This window comes from Carex rostrata, chromosome 1 (assembly GCF_964058835.1).
Source record: "Carex rostrata chromosome 1, lpCarRost1.2, whole genome shotgun sequence".
Classification (NCBI taxonomy): Eukaryota; Viridiplantae; Streptophyta; class Magnoliopsida; order Poales; family Cyperaceae; genus Carex; species Carex rostrata.
This window is the reverse complement of record NC_135918.1, coordinates 20,524,381-20,539,479: the sequence shown is the minus strand read 5'-3', so window position 1 is coordinate 20,539,479 and position 15,099 is coordinate 20,524,381. Positions and strand designations below refer to the sequence as shown.

At 35.8% G+C, this 15,099-nt stretch overlaps 2 protein-coding genes across 4 annotated transcripts; one reads left to right on the top strand and one right to left on the bottom strand.

The window, feature by feature from the left end:
* Positions 1-4,724: 4,724 nt before the first annotated feature.
* LOC144563721 (uncharacterized) lies at positions 4,725-8,678 on the top strand. 2 transcript variants are annotated; one of them, XM_078313225.1, is made up of 3 exons: positions 4,725-5,039; positions 6,534-7,812; positions 7,909-8,678. In XM_078313225.1, the coding sequence occupies exons 1-3, from the start codon at positions 4,974-4,976 to the stop codon at positions 8,436-8,438; spliced, it is 1,875 nt and encodes a 624-aa protein (XP_078169351.1). In that variant the 5' UTR covers positions 4,725-4,973; the 3' UTR covers positions 8,439-8,678. The 2 variants fall into 2 exon arrangements, with proteins under 2 accessions (XP_078169351.1, XP_078169343.1); XM_078313217.1 differs by having other exon boundaries at positions 6,534-8,678.
* Positions 8,679-8,843: 165 nt separating this feature from the next.
* Positions 8,844-12,988, bottom strand: LOC144563741 (transcription factor PIF1-like). Of its 2 annotated transcripts, none has more exons than XM_078313226.1 (7): positions 12,669-12,988; positions 11,681-12,383; positions 10,999-11,100; positions 10,398-10,463; positions 10,226-10,291; positions 9,565-9,968; positions 8,844-9,096 (listed from the first exon to the last, which is right to left on the bottom strand). In XM_078313226.1, exons 1-6 carry the CDS (start codon positions 12,746-12,748, stop codon positions 9,597-9,599), a joined length of 1,389 nt encoding a protein of 462 aa, XP_078169352.1. In that variant the 5' UTR covers positions 12,749-12,988; the 3' UTR covers positions 8,844-9,096; positions 9,565-9,596. The 2 variants fall into 2 exon arrangements, with proteins under 2 accessions (XP_078169352.1, XP_078169353.1); XM_078313227.1 differs by having other exon boundaries at positions 11,684-12,383; positions 12,669-12,984.
* Positions 12,989-15,099: the final 2,111 nt, after the last annotated feature.

Below are 15,099 nucleotides of genomic sequence, written 5' to 3'. Positions count from 1 at the left end.
GGAGAGAGGAGCGAAATCGCTTGGGGTTCCTTCTGTCGCGTGAGAGAGAGAAAGAAAGGGGTGGCGTGAGAGAGAGAAAGGAGGGACCGAAATTTCTCTGAACTGGACTCTCCAGTTCCAATTTATTTTGAATTTCTAGCGAAACTTTTGAATCTCATCATATTGATTTGCACGAATCTTAAAGGCAATCTAATGGATGAAAATGCAAAGCACAAAGGGCTGTTTGCTTTGCAAAGTAGAGTAGCCTTACTCATATATATATATATATATATAGAGTACGGCTAACGCGCTTCCTCTAGCATATGGGCCGAAATGCTTCCGGTGAAAATTTGAAATTTCAAAATCCAAAAAGTCGATCTGAACCGTTCATCTCCTTCTCCATATTAATATCTGCTTGGAGACCAAATTTTACATTTTTCTGAAATTTTTTACTATTTATTAAGCCACTTTGAAAATCGCTGATCCAACGGTGGCTTAACAAAACAGTAAAACCATTGGATCAGCGATTTTCAAAGTGGCTTAATAAATAGTAAAAAATTTCAGAAAAATGTAAAATTTGGTCTCCAAGCAGATATTAATATGGAGAAGGAGATGAACGGTTCAGATCTACTTTTTGGATTTTGAAATTTCAAATTTCCACCGGAAGCATTTCGGCCCATATGCTAGAGGAAGCGCGTTAGCCGTACTCTATATATATATATATATATATATATATATATATATATATATATATATATATATATAGCTTAATTATTGATTTCATGCAATTAAAGTAATTAATGTTTGGTGCCGTCATCAATGATCGTTAAATTCAATTAAACTGTTAAAATTCAGCCATTTTTTTAATACCCAAAGAAAAAACATAATTTTAAAAATAACCCCACATCCTATTTTAATTCAAAAATACCCCGACCGCCAGGTCCATGGGCGGCCCAGAAAAATAGCGAACCGCCTGGCACACGGGCGGGCCACAGCACTAGCACACCGCCCCTACCACGGGCGGTCCACTATGCATAACAGACCCCCCCCTCCCCCCGCCCCCACAAGCGGTCCACTTTGCATAGCAGACCGCCCCCCCACGGGCGGTCCGCTATAGGTGCCTATTTAATCCGATTTTTTCTCTCTCCTGCCCACTCCAACCATTCTATAAACCTACCATTCAGTAGACTACGATTTTACTGTTTGAGAGAGAGCTCCTGATGATTTATTGGGCGATTCAACGACTGTAGTAGCAGGTATTTTTTTTAGTTTCTTGTTATTTATTTGCTAATTAATTATTCATTACTGTAACTGTTGCAATTACTATAGCAACAGGTAATTTTTTTTAGCGGTCTGCTAGTGCTGTGGCCCGCCCGTGGGCTAGGCGGTTCGCTATTTTTATGGGCCGCCCGTGGGCCTGACGGTTGGGGTATTTTTGAAAAAAAATAGGATGCGGGGTTATTTTTAAAATTATATTTTTTTTAGGTATTAAAAAAAATGGCCGGTTAAAATTTGAAGTGATGACTACTTGATGTGTTGTAAAACATATATATATATATATATATACATAAATTATTGTTCCGTAATCTCCTATATATTCCCCCACTTTTGCAATAATCAAGTGTGGATTATACAATAGTCAATTAGTTAAGAATTTATTATGCAATAGTCCAATGTGCATATCACAATAGTCAATTAAGTGAGAAGAGTCCAATGTTGCTATTTTGATAAGAGAGCTTGTTTTCATGTATGAATTCAAATATGTAAGTATGATGCATATAAAAGAGCCAAGTTTTGCTTTCAACAATATAGTTTGTGTATGTTTTTTGTATAATAGATTGTATTATTTTGCTTTTTGGAACTAGCAAGAGAATATTAGGAGCAAAATTGCGAAACAAGTCTAATTAATTAGTATTTTGATGAATTATATATATGTAAACCACAAAAATTATAGTGTCACCTAGCTCATCACCTTAATTAATTATTTCATGAAATTAGAAAAAGAAGCAAGTAGCTAGAGACGCATATGTACAGGAAGAAAAATAAAGGTAAGGGTAGGAAAAATAGCAACATCCAACTACAGTCGTAGCACTACAGATATATAATTAATTTTGAATGCCTAGCAATCATTAATTACACAAAACATATGACCATACGAAAATCACTTAATTTCTTCCCACCTCTTTTCTTTTCTTTTGTTTTGTATGAAGACATACAGAAATTAACAAGTAATTAATTAAAAGTAATTTCGCTTTACTTGATGCAGAGAAGAGAAGAGAAGAGAAATTAAGCAAGTTGTTGGAAGGTCAAATCATTGAAATGCAAGTGACTGAAAAGGAAAAGATAGAGGACCAAATTAACTGAACATATATATATATAGACAAAATCAATTAAAGCATAATTTATTACCAATTAACAATCGTGTAATTAAGTAGTTACATGCATGCGTGCATGGTGCAGGTGCGAATTAAAGAGGTTATGAAGAGACCAGATAGACCGTTAAAGTGATTGATTGAAAGAGGAACGTACCTTGTGTGCAAATATGCAAGTGCATGTATTTCATCTATTTATTTCTACCAACCAGTTTAAATTGTAAAAAACGTCGGTTTAGACCGATTAATCAGTCAATTAGTCGTTGACAGTAACTAAACCGTCATGGATCTTTTCAATTAATCAACCAATTATTCTCGATTATTTCAGATTAATTGCTTGGCGGTACCTTGTTTATCCGATAACTGCATATCATATCATTATGTACAACACTGATCCAAATTAAATACACACGTAGGGACAAATTAAATTAAAAAATGAGATTGTCAGAACTGAATAAGATATTGTAATGTAATTTTATTTTATAAGAAAAGTTAAAATGTACAAATTCTTATAAAAATTACAAAAATATAAAGGATACAATTGCAAATTTCTAATTTATAGGGATTGTTTAGCCACCTCTAAGTGAAAGTGAGGTTATATAAATTAAATTGGTATTTTTTTTTTTTAGGCGAAACTGAGGTTAAATATTCCCTACCGATTATTTTTTATTGAAATGAAAATGTTAAGAGACTAAATACCAAACAGGATCTCTTTGTAGTTTGTAGTACATATTACTAAATTTAATTGGTAAGGTTTGACTTGTGGATTTGTAATTGAAGAAGAAGAAAAGAGGAAACAGTTATGGGTTGGGCCGGGCCGGTCCAGGCCAAACGAAAGACATTTAATGTACGATCTAAATAAATTATGAATGAAGAAAGAGCGAGATGAGATTGCATTTGTAATGGGCCTGGTCCTGATTTAACTGATTAAGTGTCAAATTCAATTCAAATGATGGCATATATATTATAGCCCATCATTTTCTGTGTGCGGTGCGGTGCGGTGCCGTGCCATAATAATAAAATAAGAGAGAGAAAATAAACTATAATAGATATTCAGAGGCAGAGGCAGAGGCACAAGTGCTGTCCTGACTCCTGAGGGCCCATAATAATAAACTATAATAGAAGCACATGCACTACCAATTTAATTAGCACTAGTAGTGCAATGATACTCTTTTATTTATTTATTTATTTATTTATTTATTTTTGAATTAAATTATATATGCTATCAATTTATTTGATAATTACCGTTATTTCTTTTGTTATTCGTTATCTTAATAGATAATAATATTGTATGAGTAAGTTAATATTTAATGAATAAGTGAGAGTATGGAAAAAATAATTTTATATGAGTATAAATGAAAATATATTCATCCAACTCATATCATACCAATTGACACCTATATATTAACCCCCAGGCCCCAGCCCCAGCCCCAGCCCCAGCCCCAGCCCTAGCCCCGGCCCCTATTTAATTTGGGATCCCTACACAAAAGTCATGGGAATCCAAGAATTTTGTTAGTTGTCTTGTCTTTCCTTTTTGAAAAAAAAATTAATATTTTTCAAAAGTGCCAAGAGAGTTTCCATTTTCATTTCATATATTTGTGGGATATGGTATGATATGATTATCTGGTGTTTTGCACTTTGCAGGGTTGTATTCTTATATATATTGAAAATGTCGGAAAAAGGGGTTGCTTGGGACAATGGGACACCTTTCTTTCTTAATTTGCGGTGTCCACTGGCCCACTGCCAGTCTGCCACACAACACAAATTGCCATTTGTTTTTTTTTTTGTTTAATGCGAATTAGATATTTTTCACTTCGTTTTCACCCTTATATTTTTCTGATAATAATTTATAAATAAAGAAAGAAAGAAAGAAAGAAAGAAAGAAAGAAAGAAAGAAGTGAATAAATAATAAATAAATATATAAATAAACAAACGCAAGAAGGCAAAAAAAGCCAGCTCAGGCGCTTTGTGAGCCAGCTGTGGTGGACCCACTGCCACTGGCGTTATTATGCCTCATGCCTCTGCGCTGTCCCATTCACGAATGCGTATCCTCTGCAATAACTCAAAAATAAATCTTTTCAGTTAAGTAATCTAAACCGTCCGATTTTAAACGGAGCAAATCCGGCTCCTGCTTATGAAATAGAGAGGCCTTTAATATTAGTGCGGATCTAGTCTTCACGAATCTTAAAACATATTGGATGATCAGAATTCATTAACTCAAAAGATTCTCTTTTGAGTTAATGCAGAGGATACGAATTCCCCAGTCCACACTCTAATACCCCCCAACACACACACACACACACACAATTACATAATTTACAAACAACACAACACAAATACACAACACAAGACCCAATACCCCATTAGTCCATCTAGTCCATTTAGTCCATTTAGTCCATTACCATCTCTCTCTCTCTCTCTCTCTCTCTCAGACTCTCTCTACCAAATAGCAAGTGACTGAAGCATTCACTCACTCACTCACATATCTCCCAATCTCATAATTAAATCTGATTCAAAGCAAGAGCAATCAGGGATACTAATAAATACTAGCTAGCTAGCTAGGCTTAGGCTAGAAAACTTGATCAGTGGAAGCAAATCAAAATCAAAAGAAAAAAACAAGCGATGGATGCCAAGGAGGAAATAGCAATAGTACCAATTGAATCCCCAACCACTCCTCCGCCTAATTTGGTAATTCACTCGATCTCACTCTTACATATATATATATATATATATGCATGCTCATTTTTCTAATTCTTCCTTCACATTAATTTATTTATTACTGTTAATGTTAATGTTAATGTTACTGTTAATGTTACTGTTAATGTTAATGTTAATGTTACTGTTAATGTTACTGTTAATGTTAATGTTATTATTAATTTATTATTAAATTCTTCTTCTTGTGGCCTTGTGGCCTTGTGGTTGTGGGTGGGTTATTACTTTTTAGGAGGATGGAATTGGATGGGTCATGGGGAGAGGAGAGGAGAGGAGAGGAGGTGAGGTGAGGTGAGGTGAGGTTTTAAATTAATATTAATTAGTTTAATACAATTAATATTAATATATATAGCTAGGGAAAGGGAATTACTTTGTATGCAAGCAAACCATGCCCACTCATGTTATCAACTTTCCCACACTACTCCTTTTTCTTTTTATTCTTTTCTTTTACTTTTCCCCTCCACGTACCTTTCCTATACTCTCTCTCTCTCTCTTTAGGAAAATAAATAAAAGAGAAAGGAAAAGAGGGATTTGATTTTGATTTTGATTTTGATTTTGATTTTAAAAGCGCCAGCTAGCTTCTTAATTACTACGTTCCCTTTTCTTTTCTTCTTTTCATTAAAATGCTAAGCATCTTCTGGGAACTTAATTTCCTGCTCATCCCCAAACTAACAATTTAGTCATTATTTCAAATTATAGTTTGCTTAATTATTCACTAATCTTGTTACTATATCCATGAATGCTTTATTTTTATTTTTTATTTTTTAACTTTATCCATTGCAATCATTTTATCACCGGCAGTCCTTGAGTTGAGGGCATCAAGGATCTTCTTTTGTTAATAAAGATTTTTAAAGGATAGGATCAATTCAAATTTAACAACTACCAACAGTTAGTTTCTTTGCTTAATTTAATTGTCCCATTGTTCTATTTTAATTACTTTACATTTTCACCAAGGAGTTCAATTTTTGGCAGAATTAATTAATTTACTGGTAAAGAGTTTATACTACTCCCCGTATGTTTCAAGTTCACCTTATTTTGGCTCAAACTACTCTGTTTCTGCAATTAAACATCATTCATCCTGACAAAGTTAGCTTAATCACTGAGTGGGCATTAGCTATTTATCCCTGGTGTGCACGCACGTGCGTGTGTGCGCATGTTTGGTATAAGGAGGATAAAGTTATCACTTATCCCTCTCACAAGGGATAATAGTTATCTCTTTATCCCTATTAATTTCTTTTCTTAACCTTCTGTTAAGCATATCTTGTGGATTAATTGCTTTATTCTTGAGTTATTCTCAAGTTATCTTGCTCCCAAATATGTCTTTAGGTTACAATTACAGTTGGATGATCAGAACATGTCACTACTAGTCTACTACAACTAAACATTTTTTTTTTAATTATTAAATTCTTTTAAACATTTTAAAGTCTTTTAATTCTTAATTCTTTACATTTTTTTTTCTTTCAACATTAGATGGATAAGGAGGAGAAAAACCAATTGGAAGCACCCAAGGAAAGTGAACTTGCTGACATCCCAGAAATCACTGAAGAAAACAAAACATTGAAAACTAAAGAGCAAGAAGAAGAAGACAATGCAATTACAGAAACCGGCACGGTTAAAAATATTGATATGGCTGTGGAAGAGATAAGTGGTGCTGAGGCAGCTGAAGATCAGTCGATGAAAGAAGAAATCAAGGAGGCCGTGATTGCAGTTAACAACGCAACTGAGCAAACTGCGGAAACTACTGAGCTGGTGAAAGAAGAAGCCAAAGATCAATCTGATGATATCGCTCCAATTTCTGTAGTGCTAGTTTCGGAAACCAGTGAAACAGAAACCACTGAGCTGGTGAAAGAAGAAGCCAAAGATCAATCTGATGATATCGCCCCAATTTCTGTAGCGCTAGTTTCGGAAACCAGTGAAACAGAAACCACTGAGCTGGTGAAAGAAGAAGCCAAAGATCAATCTGATGATATCGCTCCAATTTCTGTAGCGCTAGTTTCGGAAACCAGTGAAACAGAAACCACTGAGCTGGTGAAAGAAGAAGCCAAAGATCAATCTCATGATGTTGTTCCAATTTCTGTAGCGCTAGCTTCGGAAACAGGTGAAACAGAAACCACTGAGCTGGTGAAAGAAGAAGCCAAAGATCAATCTGATGATGTTGTTCCAATTTCTGTGGCGCTAGTTTCGGAAACCAGTGAAACAGAAACCACTGAACTGGTGAAAGAAGAAGCCAAAGATCAATCTGATGTTGCTCCAGTTTCTGCAACTCTAGTTTCAGAAACCGGGGTAGCTTCAGTGACTCCAAACCCTGAAGAACAAAAACAAACTGAAGATGTTGCAACTCCAGTGGCTGAAACCCATGAAGAAAACAAACAGGGGGCTGAAGAATTGGTGAAAGCAGAAATCAAGGAAACTGATTCTCCTAATCATGCAACTGATACAGAAACCATCATCGACAAGGCTAAAGATGCCAAGCCTAATCATGAAGAAGAAAACAAGGTCACCAAAATTGTGAATGAGTCGCCAAATCTGCAACAGGAAACCAAGTTGCCAGAAGTTGAAAGTGAGGATCTTAAGTTGCAGGATACTTTAGTTGAAGCAAAAGTAGGTGAAGAGGAAGAGGCCGAGAATAAGGATGAGTTGGTAAAAGAAGTTATCAAGGAATCCGAGTTACCTGATTCCTCAGTTGCTGTCACTCCGGTTGTTGATACTACTGAGTCAACGCCGCCAGAGACCAAAACCACTGATACGGGTACAGACTCTATTCATACTGAAAAAGAGAAAGCTTCAGATGAGTTTAAGGTTGATATTAATACTGATGCATCTCTCGTACTCGCTGGAAGTGCAGATGCTGTTGAAAGTGAAGTTACTCAAGTATTGCCAGAGAAGAAGAAAAAAAGACCTCTTGGTGACCATTTGGCAGAGGAGAAAGCCAATGACTCATCTGTTACTGCTACTGCAAACAAACAGGTTTCTGATGACAAGTCAGAAGTTGAGCCGTCAGAAGCGGAGCAGACCGCAACTGCATTTGCACCAAAAGAAAGTACTGAGATTTCTTCAAGTGATGCAAATATCACTCATGATACTCAATCAGAAGCAGGTCACAAGAAGGAAGAGGATGAGAAGGCCACACGTGAGGTAACTACAACCGAATCTGTACAAGAAGGGGAAGGTGAGAAGGTTGCCGAGAAAGAATCTGCTCCAGCAGGGGAAGCTGCTAAAGCAGAAGTTGCAAGGAAGTTAACTTCCCGGAGCTCAAACAACTTATTATCAAAGGTGAAGCATCAAATAGTGAAGGTGAAGAAGGCAATTGTAAGGAAATCCCCGAGTTCGAAGAATATGCCGGTGGAGAATAAAGATGATATCAAAGTCAAATAAAAATGAATTAGAATTTCATTTCTGTGAAATTAATATGGATTTTTAAATGATCCCTTTGGTTGTGCTAGCTATTTAATTTGCATGGTTTCATATTGTTGGTTTGTGTTATTATTTATTTATTTATTTATGTAATATATATTTTGTATTTCATTAGATTGGTATTGGGATGTGAATATGTTTATGTAGTATACAAGAACAGAGTATGCTTAATGACTTTGTGGAGTGTTACATTTACTTCAAGTTGTGTGGATTTAATTTATGAATATGGGGTATATATGTAGACAAAGTGTAAAGACTAGAAAAATTGATTAACAAATCTGGCCTTTGGATTTATGTATTTAATCTATCATTTATCGTTTCATCCTGCTCAATTACTTATAGCTTAGGTACCATGAAGCCATAAAATTAAGAAATTAGAGTTAGCTTTATAATCGACCAGACTACATGACTAATCCACATATTTCCAGAACAAAAATAAAAAATACTAACCCAAAATGGAACAAAGCAACAACATGAGAAAAAAAAAAAATTTACACAAGCCAAAATCATCTAAAAACGTAACTCTGATTGTATAACAAGACATAAAAGCTACATTTGATTACAAAACTGACCCTGAGAGTAGCACAAGTGGTACTAATTCAAGTCTTCAATCCTTATCCTGCACCAACACAGAAAATAAAAAAAAGTTATTACAGCAACATGAATTGTTAATTTTAGTATCCAAAATGGGAATTCAATGGAAAGTCCCAACCAGATGAAACTTAAACTTAAATAAGAGATCCATTATTTCATTATGTCATATATATGGTTGAGCTGAGGCTATCATACAAGTAGAGAAAGGCCTAAATCATATTGTCAGAGTCCTCGGACCGTACCAGTGGTTGGTATAACCAGATTATTCCATTAGATTAAGTAAACAGGAGGTAGACCCCTTTACCCCTGACCCGTGATTTCTCCCTATTTGGTTTCCTACAAACAAACATAACATAACCCCATCTAAAGCAAGATTAATCATATTCATTCCTAACTACTACTGTGGATGTTAGTATACCAGAGCTAGAGAGTAAAGAAGAAAATTAAAGGATAAACTCAATTAAATATAGGTCAACAAAGGAAAATAACTCACCAAATTTTTTTTTTTCTGAAGCACGTTGCTAACTATGACATCTCGGGTTTGGGATCTGGTTTGGCCACTCCTGCATCTTCTCTTACAAAAGTGGAACCCGCACTGGCACCAGCAGTGATGGTAGCGGCATTCTCACTGGAAGACCCGACTTGACTCGGCTTAGTATTGACTTGAGGATGAAGCGGAGGCATCGGTGAAATCATGCCATGCATGGCAGCATGTGGGCCTGGGATGAATTGTTGAGGGTACACCGGGGGGTACATGCCCATGGCATGCATACCCATCTGATACAGCCCAAGGCCCAATGGGGGATAGTGGGCTATGGGTGGGCCCCGTAACGGTTGCATCATGGGCGGTATCATGACTGGCGGTGGCATGAACATCCCATTTCCCATTGACATCATCTGCACACGCACGTGTATATAAATAATTAACCAAATTTCATTAGCTACCTAAGAATTCTTCTTCAAGCAGTTTTCCTTTTGCTTCTTTTTGTCAGAGGATGAAATTGGAAAAGAGGATTTCCAGACAAATGTGCCCATGGGTAAAAATTTGTAAGTTCAGCAGGTAACTAAGCTGACAAGAAACACTTTAATTATGAAACTTGGCATATTAAATGGAAAAAAAAAAATACACTGAACAGCATCTACAAATGGATTACCTGAACTTGGAGTTGGAGAGTCTTAAGGTATTCGATGGCATCATCAAGCATCGATGCCTTATCCGCCTTTTCACGAATCAAAAGTCAATATTACATTGCAGTCCGTTTAATTAATCTTTGTATTACATCTTGAATTTTACCAATATTTAAGAAGATGTATGCAGTGCCATACCTTGCTACAATTCGGAATAAGCTCTTGAAGTGCCTTCATTTTCTCATTTATCCTCTCTCTTCTCCTCTAATCCAAAAATAAAACAAGAAGCACATCATGCACTAATGATTGCACTCGAAGCCTAGTCGGTCTCACTTACCTCTATATTGGTCCACTCTATTCTGACTTGTGGCACAATTGAGTTGCAATTTATACCGACTTTACCTAAACTGAACCCAAGCAGAAACCAAAGCGAAACATAATTGTCCCTGTTTGCTTCATTTGTTTACAATGTAACAAAAAAAATAGCCCCAATTTTATCCCAATTTAGCCTCGGTCTCCCCTCATCTTCAGCTGTCTCAATTTTCAGTCAAAAGGATCCCAAATTTACCTAAGATAAATGCAACCAGGCCTAATTCTTTAAAACTGCAGATAAATGTGGTTGAAATTCCACATAATGGTCGCATAATTAAACCATGGCCATGAAATTAGGATTCCGTGACTTGCCAGTATACCCTCAAAGCTTCACCTGACCTAATTTTGCCTCGATTATTAAAGAAGATTGTGTGGTATTTATTGTTTGTATTATTTTTTATTTTATTTAAAGAATTGAATTACTTACTCTTTCTGACATATTATGTACTTCAGCTGCACGGCTCTTCTTTGCAGATGCACCTCTTCCAATTGCAACTCTTTTTTCTCCTGCTGACTCATCGTCCATATCCTGCGAATTCCCCAAACAAGTCATGTGCAGTGCATGTATAAGTATAACTACATAAAGGACCCAAAAGTAGTTCCAAAAACAATTAACTAACATGTTAACAGACTCATTTTTTTAATTAAAGGGCTCCGGTACACCCCAGCATCTTCTTCTTTTTTCTTTTTTTCTTTTTTCCAAAAGTGAGGTTTACCCACCAGTTTCATTACGAAACTTAATAGATTGTTCTAACAAAAGCAGTGGTACTGAGAACAGAACCACTGAATATAGCCCTAAGCAACTAAAAATTAACATCCCCTCTAGATGATATGTCACATAACTACCACATCTAGGAGGCATCTGCTAATCAGCACAATAGTTTGCTAGGATCACAAAAGAATAGTTTGAGATAGAATTATATAAAAGAGACAAACAGTGAAACCACCCAGCATCTTTTAGATGCTATTCTGAAGAATTGATAATAGAGTTTTGCATGGAACAGCACAGCACCGAATTTATTCCGTGCATATGATCTCTCTTTGTAAAAGAAGGAAAATAAATAATAATAATAATAATAATAATAATAATAGGTATAGAGATGATGTACCACCTCACTGTTGCTGCTGGATTCGTCTCCTTCCCTAATTTTCCTCTTGCCAGCATGTTTTGGCTCACTACTTCCAATTGCCTCATTATTCACTACTGAGCAAACAGAAGAAGCTGCCAGCACAGGCTCATGTCTAATTATACTGCTCTCTTTTTCATTGGCACGAATGAACGATTTCTCTGTTGCATTTCTGTTTATGGTGGAGGTTGATGCCTTTGCCCCACTCGCCAGCCGCTCCTTAAACAGAGAGAAGTTTGTCACACCAACAGTCGTACCAGTACCAGCACCAGCACCAGCACCAGCATTATTATTAGGTTGTACTGTGGTTGTGATGTCAAGAGTGCTTTGGTTGGTACCAGCAAACTCCTCGAAGAAATCAGAGCAGAAGTCATCAGCATGAAGCGGGTCAGGTCGAAGGGGGCTGCTGGATTGTAACGGGTCATTGAGAGAGTAGTGGATCCAGGGGACCAAGTCGTCATCCTCAGCTCTGAGAATATTATTTCCTGGAAAATCATTTTCCGTAATGTCGGCAGTACTGGTCTTTCCTTTGCCATTTGAGAAGCCATTGGCATTGTTGCTGGTACAAACATCAGCATGTCGATTCTGTTGAACTCTTTCAGGAGATTTTTTGGGTCGGCTAGAGTGGTCATGCATCACAATTTGGCCATTATCCCATAGAAGCTCCGCAAATTCATTGTCAGACCTTAATTAATTAATTAAGCAACCAAACAAACAAATTAAGACGATTAGAAATAATATTTATAATCATTTCCATTTATCTGCTATAATTAAATATAATTAGTCATTATTTAATTACAAGTGGACTGCCTGACATATACACATAGGTACGTAGATATAAATGGAAAAGGAAGAGACCGTTAATTAATTAATGTAGAACAGAAAGCTAATCAATTAGATAGTGTATATAGTGTTCCAAAAGATGAAAGAATAGAGAGAGAGAAAATAGAGGAGATGAAAGTGGACTTACAAGTACAATGGGGAAGAAGAGGTGTTCATAGTGGACTTAGGTTTTGTAGTCTTTCCGAGAAACTCGGAGAGGGGCATCATAACAAATCAAAATCACTAACCAACCTATATTTGCTTCTCAGTTCTCACAAACTCAATCGATATATATATATAGAGAGAGAGAGAGAGGGGGGGAGAGGGAGAGAGAGTCAATACTACTCAAATAGCATTGTAGCAGGAGAGAGAGAGAGTCAATACTACTCAAATAGCATTGTAGCAGGAGAGAGAGAGAGAGAGAGAGAGAGAGATAGACAGAAGGGGAAATTTGGGAATTTGGGAAAAAGGAAAGAAGAAAAAGAAGTGCAAGTGGAAAAGAGAGATGGGGAGGGGAGACTGGAGAGGAAGTAGAAGCAGGAGTAGTAGGAGTAGATACATGAAATTGATAATAATGAATAATGATAATGATAATGATATCACATCATATCAGACAGATATGCAGTATAATGTTGGTTGGACTGGCTCTCACTTGTTCAAGTTCCTAGAAGAAAAGACAAGGGCCTTCCTATTCCTATTTCTATCTCCCACAGTCTCACTTACTCTGTATTATTATAATTAATTCTATACTATTAATTAATATATATATTCACATCACAGTTGAGTACAGTACAGTACAGTACAGTACAGCGCCCCCTCTGTACACACCTACCTATATATGACTGACTGACTGCATCTATCTATCTATCTATCTATCTATCTACCTATCTATCTATCTATCCATTTACAGCAGCAGTTTATAGGCTACACTACACAGCATCTTAATTCTCTCCATCTTTCTTTCTTTTTGTTTGGTCCATGATGCATTGTATGCTCAATTGTTAGTTAATTAATTAATTAGCCCAAGATATATATGCACATGCACATGCACAGCGATCAAAGGTCAAGGACAAGGAGCATGCAATGCAATGACGAGAGAGAAAATTAAACTACGGCGACTGCACATATATATATATATATTCAAATTCATGAAACGAAACGAAATGCATGTCATGTCAAACAAAGGAATGAACCAAAACAGCACTCAGCAGCTGCTGCTGGTTGCTCATTTAATTTCTTTGCACCCATTCGGCCATTAATTTTTTGTAGCTTGTACCCATCCAAATTCAAAAAAACCAAGGTTGGAAGATATATATATATGCGTCACAACATGCATGCATGCATCCATTTCATAATTCATTTCCTATTAATTAATTACTCTCTCTCTCTATATATATATAAATATTATTTGTTTTAAACAAACTTAATTATTTAATTTGACATATATATAACTGTTTTATTATACAAGTCAAGTCTAAGTCAAGTCTAGGGAGAACTAAATTAAAATATATATGTACAAACATAATTAATTAAACAATTTTAAACCATACGTACCCTAAATAATTTTAAATTAATCCCAACTGCTGCTTTCGATCGAGGAGGCCACAATCTCCCAGTCCTAATAATATATAATTAATATTATTAATTAATTGTTGCGTCTTCATCTGTACCTGCGTATAGTAATAATAAATTAATATATATTACGTATATATATTGTGGTCGTAATTCATTTTAAGAAACCGCCTTATCCATCTCTCTGGCTAGCTAGCGTACAGATTGTTTGCCAAGTGGCAACCATTTATCAATTTCCTCGACCGGACCATTCTGATAGTTACCTATATCTAGAGTGGGGAAAAAAGACACGGGGGAGGCCAGTTCCGTCACGAAATGACACGGTTATGGTATGGAACAATACATTGTATGTGTTGGTTATAGTATATATGGAACAATACAATATACGTGTTGGTTACGTGTTGTGACTCGCATGTTTCGTACTGTGATTATCTTTAGAAAATTTAATACAATACAGTACGTTACGCAAAATATCTAATTACTGCATAGCATGGTACGTGGTTGCACAAGTAAAGTGTAATTAATTAGGAACGATATATCTTGAACAAATGGTGAATCTTGAATATTTTGAACACGGCATGACTCATATATATGGCGTGACTATCCGCGTACAGTGATCACCCCTTGATATTTTGGTCACAGCACAACGTATGAAAAATTAAATTAATCACAGCACAGCAAGACACAAACATTTGAGAGCTTTACAATTAATATATAATTTTATAATTCAAAATTCAATAAATTAAGTAAATTAAGTAATTAAATTCGTATATATACTATACTTGACTAAATTTATATAAATAAATTAAAGTTCGATAAGAGTGGATTGATTCGAGAATCAGTAATAACAGAAAAAATGGCCATCTTAATTAATTATCCGAACTCTATCGTATGTATTAACTCAAAATTGTCCAATTTAAACCTGCACCGTCCGATCCGTGTTAGCACGAATATTAAAAAGTCTTGTGCATTCCACTTCAAACCGAATTGATCCGAATTCTAATCGG

What these genes read in the sequence shown, in the direction of transcription:
- LOC144563721 (XM_078313217.1), top strand. Translation starts at nt 4,974, where the DNA reads ATGGATGCCAAGGAGGAAATAGCAATAGTACCAATTGAATCCCCAACC. An exon ending in CCACTCCTCCGCCTAATTTG is followed by an intron (nt 5,040 to 6,533) that starts GTAATTCACTCG and finishes TTTCAACATTAG; the next exon opens with ATGGATAAGGAGGAGAAAAA.
- LOC144563741 (XM_078313226.1), bottom strand. Translation starts at nt 12,748, where the DNA reads ATGATGCCCCTCTCCGAGTTTCTCGGAAAGACTACAAAACCTAAGTCC. An exon ending in TCTTCTTCCCCATTGTACTT is followed by an intron (nt 12,384 to 12,668) that starts GTAAGTCCACTT and finishes TAATTAATTAAG; the next exon opens with GTCTGACAATGAATTTGCGG. An exon ending in TACATAATATGTCAGAAAGA is followed by an intron (nt 10,464 to 10,998) that starts GTAAGTAATTCA and finishes TTTTTGGATTAG; the next exon opens with AGGAGAAGAGAGAGGATAAA.